Source organism: Salvia hispanica, chromosome 3 (assembly GCF_023119035.1).
Source record: "Salvia hispanica cultivar TCC Black 2014 chromosome 3, UniMelb_Shisp_WGS_1.0, whole genome shotgun sequence".
Taxonomy (NCBI): Eukaryota; Viridiplantae; Streptophyta; class Magnoliopsida; order Lamiales; family Lamiaceae; genus Salvia; species Salvia hispanica.
The window spans coordinates 9043455-9062110 of NC_062967.1; the positions used below are offsets into that span (position 1 = coordinate 9043455).

General features: G+C 35.7%; 2 protein-coding genes, 1 non-coding gene and 1 pseudogene across 5 annotated transcripts; 1 reads left to right on the forward strand and 3 right to left on the reverse strand.

Moving 5' to 3' along the window:
- Positions 1 to 1103: 1103 nt before the first annotated feature.
- On the forward strand, positions 1104 to 4044 carry LOC125213415 (aminotransferase ALD1, chloroplastic-like). 2 transcript variants are annotated; one of them, XM_048113950.1, is made up of 10 exons: positions 1104 to 1226; positions 1319 to 1344; positions 1425 to 1498; positions 1758 to 1874; positions 2251 to 2313; positions 2510 to 2614; positions 2717 to 2767; positions 2915 to 3235; positions 3315 to 3521; positions 3592 to 4044. In XM_048113950.1, exons 1-10 carry the CDS (start codon positions 1165 to 1167, stop codon positions 3883 to 3885), a joined length of 1320 nt encoding a protein of 439 aa, XP_047969907.1. In that variant the 5' UTR covers positions 1104 to 1164; the 3' UTR covers positions 3886 to 4044. The 2 variants fall into 2 exon arrangements, with proteins under 2 accessions (XP_047969907.1, XP_047969908.1); XM_048113951.1 differs by having other exon boundaries at positions 1120 to 1226; positions 2262 to 2313.
- On the reverse strand, positions 3979 to 6753 carry LOC125213414 (F-box/kelch-repeat protein At1g22040). Of its 2 annotated transcripts, none has more exons than XM_048113948.1 (2): positions 6630 to 6753; positions 3979 to 5770 (listed from the first exon to the last, which is right to left on the reverse strand). In XM_048113948.1, the coding sequence occupies exon 2, from the start codon at positions 5680 to 5682 to the stop codon at positions 4252 to 4254; it is 1431 nt and encodes a 476-aa protein (XP_047969905.1). In that variant the 5' UTR covers positions 5683 to 5770; positions 6630 to 6753; the 3' UTR covers positions 3979 to 4251. The 2 variants fall into 2 exon arrangements, with proteins under 2 accessions (XP_047969905.1, XP_047969906.1); XM_048113949.1 differs by having other exon boundaries at positions 3979 to 5778; positions 6630 to 6750.
- A 2511-nt stretch (positions 6754 to 9264) lies between these two features.
- On the reverse strand, positions 9265 to 9336 carry TRNAE-UUC. The gene has a single exon. It is a non-coding gene; the product is annotated as a tRNA-Glu (tRNA).
- Positions 9337 to 10686: 1350 nt separating this feature from the next.
- On the reverse strand, positions 10687 to 13513 carry LOC125209202 (annotated as a pseudogene).
- Positions 13514 to 18656: the final 5143 nt, after the last annotated feature.

Below are 18656 nucleotides of genomic sequence, written 5' to 3' on the forward strand. Positions count from 1 at the left end.
TCACTCTCGACTATATGCTGATTCAGACCGATCATTAACTGTGCCCAACCTGCTAGTGATGAAACTCTAAGCCGCCAAAAAGGAATCTGAATAATTATTGAGATTGCTGTCTACTTTTCTCTTCAATGCATGGAGAGTAATAAGAGTAGGTCTGGTTGTATTCCCTATTTCCCTTGCTGTGTGAATGAAAGGCAGTGGAAAATTTTCTTTGTATTTCACTATTTCTAAATGAAGACGATTTTTTCCTTTGCTTTTGTGGCAAATGGATTTAGAGTAGCGGCAATATTTGGCCTTCCTGCCTAAAAGGATCCCTCTGGAGAGAAACTTTCAGACAAGGGCTCTATTAAGGATATGAGGTCTAGAGATGGGTCGGGGCTTGGGCTTGCTTATCTCATTACATTGATCAACCTGTCATATATTGAACTTTGTAACCAGTGATTTATTTGGGGTGAGAATTGTTGATTTAATATCTCTCTTAACATTGTGGACCCTCATTGTTTCATATATCTATCTAAAAAGGCAAGAAACGCTCTCATATCCATGTTAAGTTGAGCTCTGCAGTTATCTAGATGTTCTTGAAAATAATAAAAGACCTTCTCGATTGAGTATCTGGTCAGGAAGTTTTTCCTTGTGGAGACAAAGAATAAGGAAAAATGGAGAATTGTTGAAGCATCAAAGGCACGATGCAACATTAAGTGTATCTTCACTTTCCATGTCTATATCTAGTCTACGAAACAATTAACTTTGGCAAGAATACTAGAGGCTTTAAAAAAGGTTACATCTGTCTTAGTCTACCTTTTGTAAATTACATGGATGCAACAATCCAACAACTACTATGAAGAAAAGAGACCATCGACTATGAGGGTTGTGTGAGCCCTTGGATTCACACAAGTGTGCATCTAAATACCGTGGATTCTGACATATGGTGTCAACATTGGTTTTCACACATGTACATACCAAAGAAGCAATAAATAACAGGAGTTGTTTATGGACAAACCTGCTTTGACATCATGCTGGATGCAAGTTGACAGTGACTCAAGCAAGCTCTCTATTGTTATTTGTACGAGTATAAATATCCCGTGCTCCTCTAGCTCAATGTGCTTATTTATACTTTTCTGACTCTACTTTGACATTACATCCCAGAGTGCGGATATAATCTAAAACATGTATACGAGTTTTGCTTTTAGTTTCATGCCTTACAAAACCATTTTATCTCCTAGAGCTAGGTAATGTATTTGATTGAGCTTATTTACCATGAATGATTGAGTCTTATGATTGCTTCCATAATAATGAATTGTCCCTTCTGTTTTTATTGCAGCATCACAACACAAGATAATAAAAATGGTATGTGATTGCATCTTTGTTAGATAAACACAACATATTCAAAAGTGTTAGTTACTGAGAATTTAATGTTATCCATGCAGCTAAAGATTATCGTACAAAAGTTTCTCGTAATCCAACATTGGAGAAGCTTCAGTATAACTATCTATTCCCTGAGGTTGGTAGTTTAATCTTTTGGTGCACACCAGCTTTACTCCTTTCTGTCTTTCTAATGGTGATAATTAATTTAACCATCTTTAGATGTGACCAAAAGCAGACTATTTCAGTAGAATTAACAGTAAAAAGTCATCCTATAGTTCTTTAATTTTTGCCAGCAGATCATGTTGCATTGCACAATCAACTTTCTGCCATGATCAACCTCAATCTTTCAGCAACTGTTTGGAAATTGTGAAAACTAATGCCACCCTGCATTGCAGATATCTGAGAGGGAAGCTCAACATGCTAAGAAGTATCCTAATGCCAAAATCATCAGCCTTGGGATTGGTGACACTACTGAGCCATTACCAGATGTTGTGGCTTCGAGCATGGCTAATGTAAGTTAAATAAATTCTTAACACTCAAAGATCGCCAAGTTTGTGCTGCACTGCGTGGAATCTGATGAACCATTCTAATTTGAAATGCTGAGTTAAGATATTATGTTGCATTTCATTTCCAATAATGCAAATATTCTGAAACTGAGAACTTCAATATTCCTTTTAGTTTATGATTCTTCAAGTTGGGTGTTGTCTGATTTTGTATATGCTCAATGTTCATCATGTTTGTTCTCCTTAACACTAATCAAGTTAGTCAATCTAAACAGTTACTTTTGGATCTGTACACCAAAATTTTCCTTTGTCAACAAATTATAATGAAATTTCATTTATATCATGTAGTTAGTCTATATATTCCTAAACATTTTTATGTTTTTAGTATGCATACAGCCTTTCAACACGTACAGGTTACAGAGGATATGGAGCTGAGCAAGGGAGCAAGGTGATATTTTTTTCTCTTGCTAATTAGTACTTGCATCTTCTGATGAGATTTTCCTTTGGTAATATTTATGATACTTCAACCAGATCTATGCATCTTTTTATGCTTATAAACTGCTTATTATTAAGAGCTGTTATCTTCATACAAGTCATATGAAGTTCATTTTCTCCAAGAGAACTCTAAGTCTAGTAAATTGCAGGATCTAAGAAAAGCCATAGCAGAGACATTTTACAAAGACATGGGTATACAAGGTGCTGAAGTATTTGTATCCGATGGTGCACAATGTGATATTTCTCGCCTGCAGGTACCAGCCGAATGCATATATTATTCTGTTCTTGTGAAATCAACCTTATTGGTCTCAAGTCTTGGCTAAAATGTCACCCCCATTTCTTGTGTTTGCTCACAGATGCTCTTTGGATCAAACATGTCCATTGCCGTTCAAGATCCAATTTTTCCGGTTATACCCTGATTCATCATTTGTTGATTCTTGGTTGAGTTTGTTTTTCCAAATTCTGTATCATTAAGTCAACACGGATGAATTTATGATTTGAAACCAACCTTATTTTGCAACAAATGTGTTTTCTTATAACATGAGTGGATGCAGGCATATATAGATTCAAGCGTCATAATTGGGCAGACGGGCGATGTTGAGCAAGGATCAGGGAGGTATCAGAATATTGAGTACATGAGATGTGATCCCCACAACAATTTCTTCCCCGACCTCTCTAAAACTGCGCGAACGGACATCATCTTCTTCTGCTCCCCGAACAACCCCACAGGCCATGCAGCATCGTGGGAGCAGCTAGAACAGCTCGTGAAATTAGCTCAAGAGAATGGATCGATCATTGTATACGATTCAGCTTATGCTGTTTATATAACAGACGGCAGTCCTCGTTCAATCTACGAAATTCCTGGAGCCAAAAAGGTAAATCAGTTTTGCTCAAAACACTCATATTCCCTACATAACTCAAGTCTGATTAAAACTCGTGTGCTTATGTGACTAGGTTGCCATAGAAGTTTCATCATTCTCCAAGATAGCCGGATTCACAGGCGTTCGTCTTGGCTGGACCGTCGTGCCTAAGGAGCTGCTATATTCCAACGGTTTCCCTGTCATCAACGACTTCAATCGTATCGTCTGCACATGCTTCAACGGAGCTTCAAGGATAGCGCAGGCTGGTGGCCTAGCTAGCTTATCCAGTGAAGGATTCAAGGTGAGTTTCCGGCCACCAAGAGTCATTTTGTCGGAACAACTTCTTGAACACTCATATCTTCTTCTTTCAGGCTGTTATGTCGCTGGTGGACTACTACAAGTCAAATGCAGAGATACTGCTGGAGACGTTCGAATCGCTCGGACTCAAGGCGTACGGAGGAGTAAATGCGCCGTATCTTTGGGTGCACTTCCCTGGCTCAAATTCATGGGATGTGTTCAATGAAATTCTTGAGAAAACACACATTATAACAGTTCCTGGGAGTGGATTTGGCCCAGCAGGGAAGGAGTATATCAGGGTCACTGCTTTTGGTCACAGAGAGAACATTCTCGAAGCTGCAGACAGGCTGAGGAGCCTTCTTCTCTAGTGTGCACACCCAAAATAGAACATCAATAAAGCACTGCTTTTGTGTTTGTTATCTTTTGCATTCACTATGTAACACAATATAGGAATAAGGGACTGGAAATAAGGATGTAATGTATATTACAGTTATCTCAATAAAAATGGAATCTTGATGTTCTTGGAATATTACATCTAAGTTCAAGATTGAACTTATCAACATCAATCAATACAAAAGATATATCAATAACGTTGGACACAACTCAAAAGGATATATGCTTTCACTATGCTAAGGAGATTAATATTCAAGTAGTACAAAATAGTATAGTAACTTAACTAACTTTTTATAGCAGATTATGAAAACAGATTCACCATTAAACACTAGTAGAGCTAGCTAGACATCAAGGATCTGGCAGCTAACCAGCTCTGTAGTTCCGGCATTCCTCGAGGCGATCACTCGCCAGAGATTCTCTGATGAGGCCGACACGGTCTCAGAAAATGCTCGTAAGGACTCACCTAAAGAAGCTGATGACAATGGAGGTGCAGAAGGAAATATATTTCGCCTATCGGCTTGCATAACTAAGATGTTATTGCTTCTATCTTTGGTGATCACATGCAGCTTTCCCAGAAAACCAGCAAGCAGATATGGAGATTCGGAATCAGTGAGGTCGTGAATCGGTATATCGCCTTCAATTACTTTCCAGGCATCATCTTGTTGATCATACACTTTGATTCTAGCGCTATCTCGAGAGCTCGATGGATCCAACGCGTATAATTCCTCGTCAACAATGACACTCAATTTGGTTCCTGCCTGCCTCGCAGGCCAACCCTCTCCCATGCCCATGGGCATCTCAGTCCATGAATTTGTCTCTGGGTCGTATACCTCACCTCCGACATCAACAAAGAACGGCCAGCAGTATAAGCTTTGAGGAACATATATTTTCCCTCGGTATGGAGTCATTCCAGTTGCGATGGGCTTGAGCAGATCAGCGAGGAAGGCTGTTGGTAGCACCTGGGCCTTTGAAAACGGCATGCTAGGTATCTCGGACCATGTCCCTGAACAAGGATCAAATACCTCAGCAGATTGAAGGGGAGATAATGTAACACGACCACGAGTCACACCTCCAACAACATAAAGCTTGTTGTTTAAAACACCCGTCTTGCAGTAAGCTCTACCAATGGACATGGGAGTCACTTCGCTCCAAGCATTTATAATTGGATTGTAACGCCAGACGTTGTTCATGACCAAAGCTCGGGAGAATCCACCCAAGACGTAGAGGCAGTCATCAACAGCTCCTATAGCACATCCACAAAACGGAATCTGGTCCAATGAGCGTTTCCTGCCAAGCAAGCCTCTAATAGAATCTGCAATAACACTCGAACCAACCATGTTCCACAGCCGGAAGCCAGAAAGACCCCATCTCATTCCTTCATCAGCAAGGACGTTTGGCATCAGGGGCAACCTTTGCCATATCTGGGACACCGGATCTAGGGCATGCCAGATAAGCTTATTTCCATCAGTCTTGGTCAAAACATAGAGCCACTCCTCTGTTGTGCCGAGTTCTTTTCTCAATTTATAAATTTCCCCACTTGTTACAGCATCTTTCCAGCTTCTTGAAACAAGCTTTGCATTGAAATGAGAAATTCTAGGGAGTCTAGCAAGAATCTGAATTGATATCTCATCCGGAAGGCTGGGAATTAGTCGGGGATTGTCGTCCCATAAGAAAGAGGAAGTCCTTCGTCTCTTACATGCCTCACTCTGCAACCCCTCAATACTCTCGCTGTGGGCCAGTTTATGACCATTGGAACTCAATCTAGCTCCCATAGAACTCCTTCACCTCTGGCTTAAAAACAAAGGGTTGTTCAGCTTCAATCTACTCTCACTGCTATCTTTTCTGCCGATAATCCATTTTCTTGATAACTCAACACAACCACCAGAAAACAATAGTTAGAAGATAGATGGAGTAAAACGGGAAGAATAGCAGCAGAAACAAAACAGTAACATCGATCAACCCTAAATGTGTTTTGATCATGTGGGACTCAAAATTCTGGCAAGATTTCCATCATTTACACCATACTCAATATAAAGAGGTAAAGAACACTCACAATATAAACCATGATCATAATTCACGAATCTGGCTAATGCCAGTGAGATACTAGAACCAATAGAAAGATAAATGAAAAAAAAATCCATGTTGCTTGTTTCAATTTTATCCCACTGTAACTGATGTGAATCAGCATTTCTGGATAAACATAGATTCAGTCAACCAGATATCATAGAATTCAAAATCCAACTTTGAATGAAAAAGATAAGCTAAACCTAAAACACTAAGTAAACCCAACAAAAGATCAAAATCCAAAAAAATCATCACACGCACCAACACACTCACTATTTCATGCTTAGCAGTCAAACTATTTTAAATTGCCAAAGATATAAACATTCAGATTGCACCTGAATTGTTCCTCTTCAGGAAAGAGATAAATCACAACCCTACTAACAGTGATATCATTATATCACTTCAATTTATGTAACACTGTTCCAAAAATCAAGTATTTGCTCTCTCAGGTAGATTGTACAATTCTTTTGGCCCTAAATTCTGAGAAATCAAGCAGAATCCACACAGTAATTTTCGATTTAAGACTGCTCACGAACTGAAAACGGAATCACGCAGGCGAGAAAACAAAAATTGAATCAATTTGCAACCACAAACAGCAGAAAACTTGATAAAAAAAATAATAAACAAAAGCGATCTAGCTAACAAGCACAATTACCGGTGTAAGGATTATGCAACTGAAGAATCTGGGGCGCATTAAAACGTGGCTGTGCGATTATCAGAGGAATTGGGTTTTTTAGCGAAGGATCCTCAATTTCCACTGCTTTTTGTGACTTTTGCACTTTTTAAAAAAATATATATAAATGATTATCTTATTTATTGCCCTTTTAATATTATAAATGAGAAATTGTTGTTCTTCTTTTTAATAGAGAAAAATCTATACATTATGCCCCAATCAGAAAGGAAGAATCTTTTGTTATTCGTAACGTGTCCAATTTCTAAATATATACTAACATGAGAAAAATATAAAACTTATATTCATATAAGTTCTGGGAAGTGAATCTTAAATTGGATGAAAATAATGTTGTAAAAAATGAACAATTGAAACTAAAGTAAACTTTCTACTTTTTCTCTCTCCTTTATTTTGAATTGTGGTGTTTAATCAAGTTTAGGTGTAAAATATCTATCAGATAAACTCATCTTAATTAGATTACAAACTGAAATGAAATGTAATGTATGAATACAAACTGTTGAAATGCTACTAGTTAGTTCCTGTTGCAAATGTAAAATTAGTGTATATTGTTGACAAAAACATGTGTTAGGTAAGTAATTAGAATTTATCAACTTTATTTGAAATTAATTAATTTCTAATCAAATAATAAAACAATAAATTAATCGTGACTTGGACCAGCTCATACTTGTTTGCCTTGCATGAAATTCATTGATTAGTCTTAAATAAAATACTTACTTAAAAGAAAGATTGATATACATGTAAAAGTCATCAAGACGGCTGAATAGTTTGTTAGCCAGTGGCAATTAATATCATCTTCGATGAGAGTATTTATTAACATATTATTATCATATACTAGGTCATGTATATTTATTTTCATGTGTCACTCGAGTAAATATGGCCTACGTGACTAAATCAAGGAAAATAAAATAAACAAATGAAACAAATGTGATAAGCCGTCCACTCATTCTGATTTTGGGCATTGGCCTTGGACAATTTTTGGGTAGTTACAAATATGTTAGCCTTCTAGAGTGTTTAAATAATTTATTTATATAGTAAAGACTTTCTAAATCGATATAACTAACTCTTGAGATAATCATTTGTTAAAAAAACACAATAATCTTTCACCTTAAAGTCGAAGCGTTGACGATTGAAAGGAAATTACTATTTAGACACCATAGAGTTATAATCATAATAACACACAAGTTTTATAATTTTCAAAGTGTTGTCTCATACCTAAATTGCCTTGAGATAATATTGATCATAGTTTTAAAAAAATGTTCATGATAGTTTTTCATTGTTATTTGATCTCTTGACTTAAGCTCAATAATACTCTCTCCGTTCCAGATAATTTGGGACACTTTGATCCGGCACGGGTTTTAAGAAATCCAATGGAAAGTGAGTTGAAAAAGTTGGTGAGATGTGGGTCCTACTTTTAAAGTATTAGTTTTATAATAAAATGTGAGTATGAATGAGTTAGTGGAATATGAGGTCCACTACCAAAAATGGTAAAAGTGAAGTGGGACAAATTATATGGGACGGTCCAAAATGGAATACTGAGTCGAATTATCTGGGACGGAGGGAGTAACTCTTATCGTCCCATATGAATTTTTTTAAGAAGAACAAAATAGAAACACTAACTTAGAGAAACTAAAGTTTCAATTGACCGGATGTAAAGTTTCAATAGGGAGGAAGATTAGGAGGATTGATGCATGGTCATGCTTGTTTCCATCAAGATTGAAGCTGTAAAATTTGCATGGCATGATATAGATACAAAAGAATTACAGGACATAGATGCAAAATAACAAACAAGCTTTGAATCATGAAGAGCAAGGTGGTTGTTTGTGGTTTAGTGAGCTCTTGTAAGACAAGCTTTCTCTATACAGGCTTAGGTAGGCAAAAGACCATAACTAGAAGCACATGCATATTTATATAGTTCTCACTACTTCCGTTTTAACTAAGTTGAGTCGTATTTTTTTGGTTGAATCGTTTTCTTTTTTGGCATAAAAACAAAATATCTAATTAGTCTTACTTTACTTTTTTGTATCTTCCCTACTTTACTCTCTCTTATTTCTTCTATTTTATTTTATTTTTATTTAACTCATATAACACAATTTTTTAATCTTCGTGTACAAAAGAAATGTTGTAACTAGTTAGAATGGAGGAAACAATACTCCCTTCGTCCCTTACATTTTGTCACACTCTGACCGGACGGGGATTTTAAGAAATCTAATGGAAAGTGAGTTGAAAGAGTTAGTGAAGAGTGAGTCCTACTTTTATATATTAATTTTATAATAAAATGTGATTTGTAATGAGTTAGTGGAATATAAGGTCTACTATAAAAAAAATGATAAGAAGTGAAATGTGATAAATTTTGTGGAACGGACGAAAATGAAAAAATGCGACAAAATTTAAGGGGTGATTGAGTATGTAATTACATGGGAACAAAATTACATACTAGTAAGAAATTTGCACATGTTTAGAGCATTTAGATTTGGCTAGACGGCTAGGCCCTTCATTGTTAAGTATTTTATTATTTGATAATAATTCGTGATGAAATAGAATTTTTGTAAAGATAAAATAATAGTGTCGAGGGTTGAAAACTCTACCAATAAAAAAAAGTTTCCGTTGCCGGGAATCGAACCCGGGTCTCCTGGGTGAAAGCCAGATATCCTAACCGCTGGACGACAACGGATTTATGTGAAGGTATGTGTAATTATACAATATAATCCATTTTACAATAATTATGTTTGAGATCAATTAAAATATACATAAACTTTTTAAGACTACTATTATGTATCATATTCCAATATAAGAATAACAAAAAAAATAAAGATACAAAGTATCAATATTAAAAAATATAAAAAAGGAAGAAAGCGATTCAAAAAACACAATGTACTGCATGTTATAATATATAATATTATATTAATGTGATTGAGACGGCACAAAATTTTAGTAGATTTTGTTTTGTGTGTTGAATAGAGAGAAAATATAATATTATATTAACGTGATTGAAAACTTTTTTCAGATATAGAAAGATGACAAACTAAAATTAAAAATGAGATATTTTTTATGGAACGAAGAGAGTAACAAGTTAATAATTCTAATTAATTTTAAAATAAGATGAGCTATTTTTGTATGTTTTGCCTAGTGGTAGAGTTGTTAATGCTCAAAGTGAAATTTTTTATACTTTATTTAATTCTATCGTTACGTGATCTTTAAAGTTTATGCTTATTTATAAAAAAAAGAAGCTAAGCATAACAAAAGTATCGTAATTTAAGTAATCCTAAGAGCACTCCCAATGGTGCCGGCTAAAAGTCGGCGTTTTTTCGCCGTCTATCGCCGAGTTATCGCCGACCAATGGGAGAGGTCGGCGATAATTCGGCGATTTTTCCTCCCGTTTTATCGCCAACCGGCGAAAAATCGCCGGATTATCGCCGAATTATCGCGGACCACTGTGGGCGATAATTCGGCGATAAATATATATATATATATATATATATATATATATATATTTTTAATTTTCCCCCTATAAATACACACCTTCTCTTCATTCTCTCCTCATCCTCATCCATTTTCTCTCTTCATTCTCTCCTCATCCTCATCCCTTTTCTCTCTTCATTTATTTTTTCTCTCTCCATCTATATTTAATGAATTCTGAATCGTCTTCTCATTCTCGGTCCGACGAGGAGATATACAAAAATAAAACAATTAAATTAGTGATGATGTAAAAATGAAATGTTGAGTTAGGGAGAAATAAGGGAGAAACCATTGGAGCAGTTGGCTAAAAGTTGGCTAAAAACTGTGGATAAATTATGGTGCTGATGTGGCGCTAATGTGGCAGGAGTTAGGGATAAATAAGAGAGGTTTTAGGAAAACGGGAATGCTATGAGATGCAATTGAACTGCCAGTTTCAACACATTTCGGCGTAAAATTCATTGAAGTTTTAAGTTTGCTATTCTAGTTAACTTGGGATCTGTGTGTCTGTGACTTTGATAATGATGATGTAATCACTATGGGAGCTTGAATATTGGTAATTGAAAAGCAAGATGATTTGACTTGTGAGGACTGTTAATGTCAATTATACTACAAGTGAGTCCCAAATTTTTCATCTCAATTTTGGCGAACAAATTCACAATAGTTGACTAGGACCGACTCATATGACTAACAATCGATGCATTACTAAAACTTTCGCGCCTAAACAAACGACGCAGGATCACCTATGTATGTGGTAGGGTGGAGTAGGATTAGGTGATCCTCTTCGCGACTTCAACTACAATAAAAAAATGAAACAATAATAAAAATCTTCAACAAATTGCACCGTCTCTTTTACATTGCGATATGATCTCTCTCTCTGTCTCTCTCAAGGCTGCATTTTGGGAACCAAAATAGAAATAGCATCCGCCACTGTGAGGAAGATCCTCTTGTCTCCGACCACCTCAGCAAAGTCGGAGGCGTGCAGCTTATCCAGCACCGCCTGTCCCGGGTTCGCCAACACAAGCTAATACAATACAACCAAATGTATACTGTTAATTAGTTACTCATCTTTACTAGGCTGTGGCATGTCACAAAAATATGACTCCCTTACCTCAATATCTCTCTTTTTCAGAGCCTTGTGAAGATCTTCCATGGAATGAATCCCACTCGTGTCTATATCTGTCACAGCTGAAAACAACAACAACAAGAATCTCTCAACCAAGATACATTAATTTGGAGTGTTATTGTATGATATTAATACGATTCTTACGTGACATATCTATGATCAAGTGATGGATCTTTTGCTTTTCTATTTCCTCCTCATCCTCCAGAATCCTCAATATCCTATAAAATAATCACATCTTCTGTCACCATCCCTACTAATAAAGTATAAAGCGAATTGTCTGTGTGAGTTGGCCTAGCGATAGATTAGTAATTTCTGAGCTAGTTACCTTTCCCGAACGTAATTGGAGTTGGAGAAGTAGATGGCAGAGTCGACACGGACAATAACAAGACCGGACACCTTAGTAGCCTCCGGATACTGCTGGATGTTGCGGTAAACAGAGGTTCTTGGCACTCTCCATGGAAGAGCAATCCTCGGGCGGGTGACTTGGAGAAGGATTTTAGCCAAGGAAATGGCGACCGCGATGAGAAGGCCCATCTCGACGCCAATGAAGACAACCCCAAAGAAAGCTCCCATACAGGCAACAAAGTCGAACTTGTCGATCTTCCATATGAGTATCATGGCCTCGTAGTCCAAGAGGCCAACCACAGCCGATATGATGATGGAGGCCAAGATGGCATTGGGGGTGTACTTGAAGAGAGGAGTGATCAAGAACAGAGTCAGCAGCACCACACACGACATCACTATGTTTGACATGGCGGTCTTGCACCCGGCCATGTAGTTCACAGCTGACCGCGAGAACGACCCTGTCGCCACATAGCAAGATGTCATTGATCCAATGATGTTCATCGATCCTAACGCCACCATTTCCTTGTTCCCGTCCAAGTGGTAGTCTTTCATGGCTGCAAATGTCCTCCCGATCGCCACAGCTTCCTGTCTCCATTAACCAAATTCGATTAGCCAGTGGTGGTGAGATTAAGATTTATGTTTGCTTACGGTTAGTGCGACAAGGCCGGTGATGGCGCCAATGTTGAAGCCTTTGGCAAGGTAGGTTCCGGAGAAGAATATTCTATCGAGGGAAGGAGGGTTGATGCCCTTCTCGATGTGTCGTACGATTTCAACTCCTCTTTCATCCGCGTGAGTGATGAATACGAAGAAGGTGGAGAGGACGACGGAGATCAAAGGAGCTATTGCCGGAACCCAAAAAAGATTCTTCCTCTTCTTCCCCTGACCATACCAACCAACAATTGATCATTAGACTACCACTACAAAATGAAATAGCTAGGAGGAGTACTCCACTTGTTGCTGGTTCTTACAATAAACTTGGCAGTGAGTAGAAAGGCCAAGAATGAAGCTCCTATCACAATAGTCTGCCAGTTCCACTGGAATCAAGCAAACACACATTATATTCATAAGTAATTAGTGTGTGAATCAAAGATATATAGTACTTGCATAATCAATTAAAAACTAGTATAGTGGACTGCATACATAAGTATATGATTACCCCATGACCAGCGTTAGTCCACACGGAACGCATGACAGAAACAATATCGGTATTTTGGGTGAAGCGGGCGGTCTTTATACCGAGAAAACCCTTGAGCTGTTGTAGGCCGATAGTGATGGCAGCTCCCCCCATGAACCCCACTATTGCCGCATGCGACAGAAAATCGATCAAGAATCCCAACCTACATTCTATCGTCGTCATCAAATACTCCTATTTTTCATTATAAAAGGAACCTTGTAGCTAGCTAGTTACCTGAAGAAGCCAAGTAGAAACTGAGTGACACCAGCGAAGAAGGTGGCGGTGAAGGCAAGGCGCTCGTAGTCATCCTTATGCAACCTGGGGTCAATCTCCTCTCGAAGCATACTCCCGACACCACCGCGTAAATCAATGGAGGGACAAAGCTGCTGTCTGCATATATATGTTATCAAAACCAAGCAACAACACTTGCATATTCAGATTGACTTGCTCAATCCATACTGAGGATCAAGACTAGCCAGCTTGGCGTAGCCGATATCCTGAGGGATGCAGAGGCTGGCAATAGTGAGGCCGCCGATGACATCTCCTTTCAACATTCCAAAGCTGTAGCGGCGGCCCCATTCAGCGCCTTGGACGCCGAGCAAGAGCTTCTTGGACTTGCGCTGCTCCTTGAATGGCCGAAAAGGGTCATTCATCGTGGAAGAATGTCTCCTTCAAGGTGTGCCTTATCTCGTCCACCAACCGTTGCTTCGGCGGCCTCCCCACCTTGTGCACGAAACGGGAAGACGCCATTTCTGCGGATTCATCTCCAATGCGACTCATTCTGCACTCACAAATTTCACAAAAAAAGAACAGTATATATATAGAGACATCAGACATAGTATATCGGAGAGGCGGGATTCCGTCCGGATTCAATGAACGTTGATGGAAAATCTGAGTTAGGATAATTAGGAAGGTCGCCTGTTTTCAGGGTAGTAGAGAGTCAAGAAATGGTCAACTAAGTCAATGAAGAAATCACGTCAGCGCGCTGAATGTAGACAGGATATGAAGCGAAAACACACACAAACAAAGTATAGTAGGAGTATATAAAACAGCTTCGCTGCATTTAATGCAATATGAATTTTTTACACTAATTTTTTTTAAATAAAATTTCTATGGTAATAGTAGTATAGTTGAAAATAATGTTTTTGTCTAGTCTACATTAAATGTAGTATCATATTTTATAGTCTTAAAGAATGTTTTATTTTATTTTTATTATTTTTAGTAAGTAAACTTTATATTTCACCTATTTATTCTTGGAGATACATTCTAATACATTTAGTCTCCGATTTTCTTTTGGAAAGTCAACTAATTTTTAAATACACATCAGTCAGTGGGATACTACTTTTTATTGGTGACAGGTGGAATATCTGAAAAGGGTATGGCTTTCTATCTATCCTCTCAATACCCCAAAATTAGCGTACGTAGATGTGTCTCTTTGTTCCATTTTTCTTGATCGGCGTTTTCTATGTTATTGAAATATAAAGTCATTGCAAATGCAATTGTGCTTATTTTTTTGACAAATTAATCTAATGTTGTGCAATGAACCCAAGTAACAATTCGTTAATGGGACAATATCACGGAGCCAACAATATGAAGAAATACAATTATTTCATATACAAGTAACTTTGCTTTTTCTCAATTTTAAGGGAAGACACACAGAATATATAGCTGCATTAATGCAATATGAGTTTTTAAAACTTATTTTAATTTTCTCAATTTTATTTGAGAATAGTAGTAATGGACTAATGGTTAAACTTTAAAGTCATACTTTTGTCCATTTAAGGGAAAATTTTAATAAATGGAAAAGACGGTTACATTTGCGTGTTTTACCCAATTAGGTAAAAGATTAATACTAACTGATTAAGAAATGCACATTGATGGCAAAATTAGATACAGAGTATTTTGTTTAACAATAATTAATGGGAATTTCACCGTTTGAGAATACCCCAATATCAGTGTAGATGTGTCTCTTTTATCTTGGTCAGTGTTTTTAATGTACAATTAATATACAAATAAAGAATGATAATAGTATACATGAACACTTATTATTGAAATCTACAGTAATTGCAGTTGTGTTTATTTTTATGACAAATAAGCCTGAAGTTATGCAACGAACCCTATAGTAACCTTTCGTTAATGATACAATAAAATACAACAAAGATAGTAATCCAATATAGGTTCGTCAAACTAGCACGCCTCAATGGTGAAAATTGAATATTTAAAATAACGAGAAATTATACAAATTCAAGAATTATTGAGATTTCCCATTGGATTGGAAAAGATGTATCGATTACGGGGGGCACGGTACGGTATACCGCACTGAAATTGTCATACCGCATACCGTACCGCAAATTGCGGTATGAGAAAATATCATACCTATACCTTACCGAACTTTTCGGTATACCGAAAATTCGGTATGATTATTTCTGATACTGTTACCATACCGTCTATGCCGTACTTTTATGTTATACTGAAATAAGGTATGACATACAGACTTCGGTATACCAAAATAAGGTATGACATACCGTTATACCTGTGTTTCATACCAAAAAAAAATTCTATTATAGCCAAATATTTAAAATAAAATTTCAACTATTTAGATAGTGTCCAAAAGATTAAAACTACACCACAATTAAATCTATACAGTGGACTTGATTTGCATCTCTGCGTGACTGTGTTTGGGGTTGGGGGCGGCTGAACTAAAATATGGAAGTAGGGTTAGGGATTTTAACATATTAACTATTTTTTATATAAACTTTAAATACAACATATATATTAAATTTTTGGCAAATATCGTAAATGCGGTATAGGAAAATCTATACCTTTACCGTACCGAAATCTATCGGTAAGGTATCATACCATACCGCAACATGCGGTATACCGTAAATTCGGTATTTCCAATATTTTTTCGGTACGATAAGTGCGGTATTTCGATATATTTAGCAGTCCTAGTATCTATATTGGTTAGAAAATTGGGTAAGATCACATGAGTTGACCACTACTATTACACATCGGATAAACCTATTCACTAGTCCATTACACCTTTCTTTCTTTCTATATAGCACTCTTTCGTTTTCATTGAGAATAGCACAGCACAAGATGTCATCCTCTAGAAAGGATAACGAGGTAACACTAACACTAACACTAACACTAGCACAAGATGTCATTCTCTAGAAAGAATAAGGAGGTAACACCAACACCAACACCAACACCAAGACTCCTCGACCCTAATATCCAATTTTTCCTTTTTTTGACAAAAATTCTACTCTAGATATTAGGTTTGAGGTGACGGATCTCATGTTTTGGGGTAAAGATCCTGTTCAAGGTGATTACGTACTATGTATTTGAATTATTAAAGTATGTGTTTGATTTAGTTAAATTATTTTATTAGATAATATAATTAGATATTAAGAAAATAATTAATTTATTCAGTTAAAATATTGGGTCGAAATAGAGCTATGCATAGTACTACTACTTCATGTAAAGCAGTGGCTTTTCAACACCTTTGGGCCCCAAATTCGTTGTAACAATTAAAACATACCAAGCCACAAATGAAACTCTTTAAACCGTTCATACAAATGATGAAGCCCATTAACATTTTAGATTTTGGACTATTATTTTGTTGAAATATAATTATCAATTTACAAATATAAATTTGAAATCAAATATAGCTTCCCAATTTGCATCGTTTCAACTTTCCTTTATCACACCAATGTTAGTCAAGATTCACTCAAAGCCACTTTGATTCTAAATACATGAATTTAGACATTTATCTACTAGATAACATGGAATCGTTCAAGTGATAATTTTGAAAACGGAAAATCATACAATCTCTAATATTAATATCTAAATACATGAATTTAGACATTCATCTACTAGATAACATGGAATCGTTCAAGTGATAATTTTGAAAACGGAAAATCATAGAATCTCTAATATTAATATCTAAATACATGAATTTAGACATTCATCTACTAGATAACATGGAATCGTTCAAGTGATAATTTTGAAAACGGAAAATCATACAATCTCTAATATTAATATCAATAGACATCATAAATTATGGAGTACGATTAGTTTATGATATTTAGTCAGGAACTAATATTGAATAAATTACTGATATTTATGGATTAGTGAACTGATAATGAATTACGAATAAATATGTTTTTTACCCAAATTGATATTAATGTATTTACGAAGGACTTGGATCCTCTGTTGTTCTATTTAACACATCACACCAATCCCGTCCTTAAAAGTTAAAACGCAGAAGTCTTGGCATTAAACGCATGTTTGTTTTTTATCTCCATTTTCCTTTTCAACATTTTCGTTCTCTTTTTTAACCTTCTTTAATTTTCAAACCTTTAATCAATCCTAATTTTTAAATCTCTTTCTATTAGCATAGTTTAACATGTTTTATTATCTGACGTATTCTTGTATAATATGTTTATTTTTTATTTTATACACATTTTATATTTTTATTTAAAATTTTATCACATAAGATATTATATTTATGTAAAAAATAAAAATATTAAACAAAAACATAAAATATATAATATGATGTGATAATTAAAATTGGTAAGCCTTTTACTTTATAAATCAAACTAAATTTAAAGTATTTTGAATTTTTATATATAAAAAATATTATACTAATAACTAAAAACTTATTAAACAAAGAAAAAGAAAAAGAAAATTGCAGATGCGTCTCAACCACAACACCATTTGCTGTGTTTTTCTTCCATCGTAAGGGATCTCATCCCATTTACGAACTAATATAGTTATATATTCTCTCCCCATAGATAATATAATCATCTAGAATAATTGCGAATAAAACAATTCTTGTAGCTATCATGTTGACTACTCTTGAGTTCACGTGCTGAAACTTATTTTCTTTTGGATTTCAGCTTTTTTTTCCTGCCCAACCCATTCACTTTAATTTTGTCAACTTGATGTGAAATACATTTTATCATAAATTTATAGTCCAATCTATATATTCTAATCACACACAATTTTTCAACAAATACGGTTATGGGCTTAAACAGGCTTGATGCTTAAATTTTCAAAAAGTTGGAAAGGTTGGAACTTTTCCCTTTCAAGGGCGAGCACTTTTTACTTTTGTCAACTACACTATAATACTAGCTTATGTATTTTATTTTGTGTGTATTTCATAAATTGTCATGATTTATTGAAAAGTTGACCACATTTATTAAGTCGTTGATAAATAAAGTTGTGTGAACATCACATCACATATGTATACATCTATCTGGACCCAATGGAATCACAAAAAAAAAAAAGAATTTTCAACATTGAAAATAAAAGGAAATTAAGTAGGGTATAGTGTGACTTATTTCTGGGGTAGGTTTTGGAAGAATAAAAAAGACTTGGTTAATAATTTGGGCAAACAAGTCAAATCTATTCAAGTTGAAATTTCAAAAGTGCTTTTTATGTAGTTCTGGTCCAATACAGCTGCATGATAGCTTGGATTATTCGGAAATTTCAAGCATTAACAATTTGATTGTATGATTCTGATGCCGATTTTTGGAAGTGTTTTCACTCTGTTACTAAACTAGGTACATATCGTATCAGATTCTTATATATTGATGAACTAAGATTTTTTCAATTATAATTCCAATTAAGTGTAGTACTAACAAGTGGTGAAATGGATAATCATGTAAGCATTATGAATATGGCCAAAATATATTACTAACACGGGTCAAAATTTTAAAATAAAAACAATTGAACAAGAGATAAATATCACTACTACTAATCATGAAAACTAGTAAAACCAATTGAGTCCACATAAATTTTTCATCCCACCTATATATAGACATATAGTGGCCCAAAATTTTTGGACACACATAGTAAGCAACGTGGCTATAACTTAACGGGATCCTAT

Excerpts from the sequence above, each read along its gene's own strand:
- LOC125213414 (XM_048113948.1), bottom strand. The coding sequence starts at position 5,682 with ATGGGAGCTAGATTGAGTTCCAATGGTCATAAACTGGCCCACAGCGAG.
- LOC125213415 (XM_048113950.1), top strand. The coding sequence starts at position 1,165 with ATGTATACGAGTTTTGCTTTTAGTTTCATGCCTTACAAAACCATTTTA. Across the intron at positions 1,345-1,424 it reads AACACAAGATAATAAAAATG|CTAAAGATTATCGTACAAAA; the intron begins GTATGTGATTGC and ends TTATCCATGCAG. Across the intron at positions 2,314-2,509 it reads GAGCTGAGCAAGGGAGCAAG|GATCTAAGAAAAGCCATAGC; the intron begins GTGATATTTTTT and ends AGTAAATTGCAG.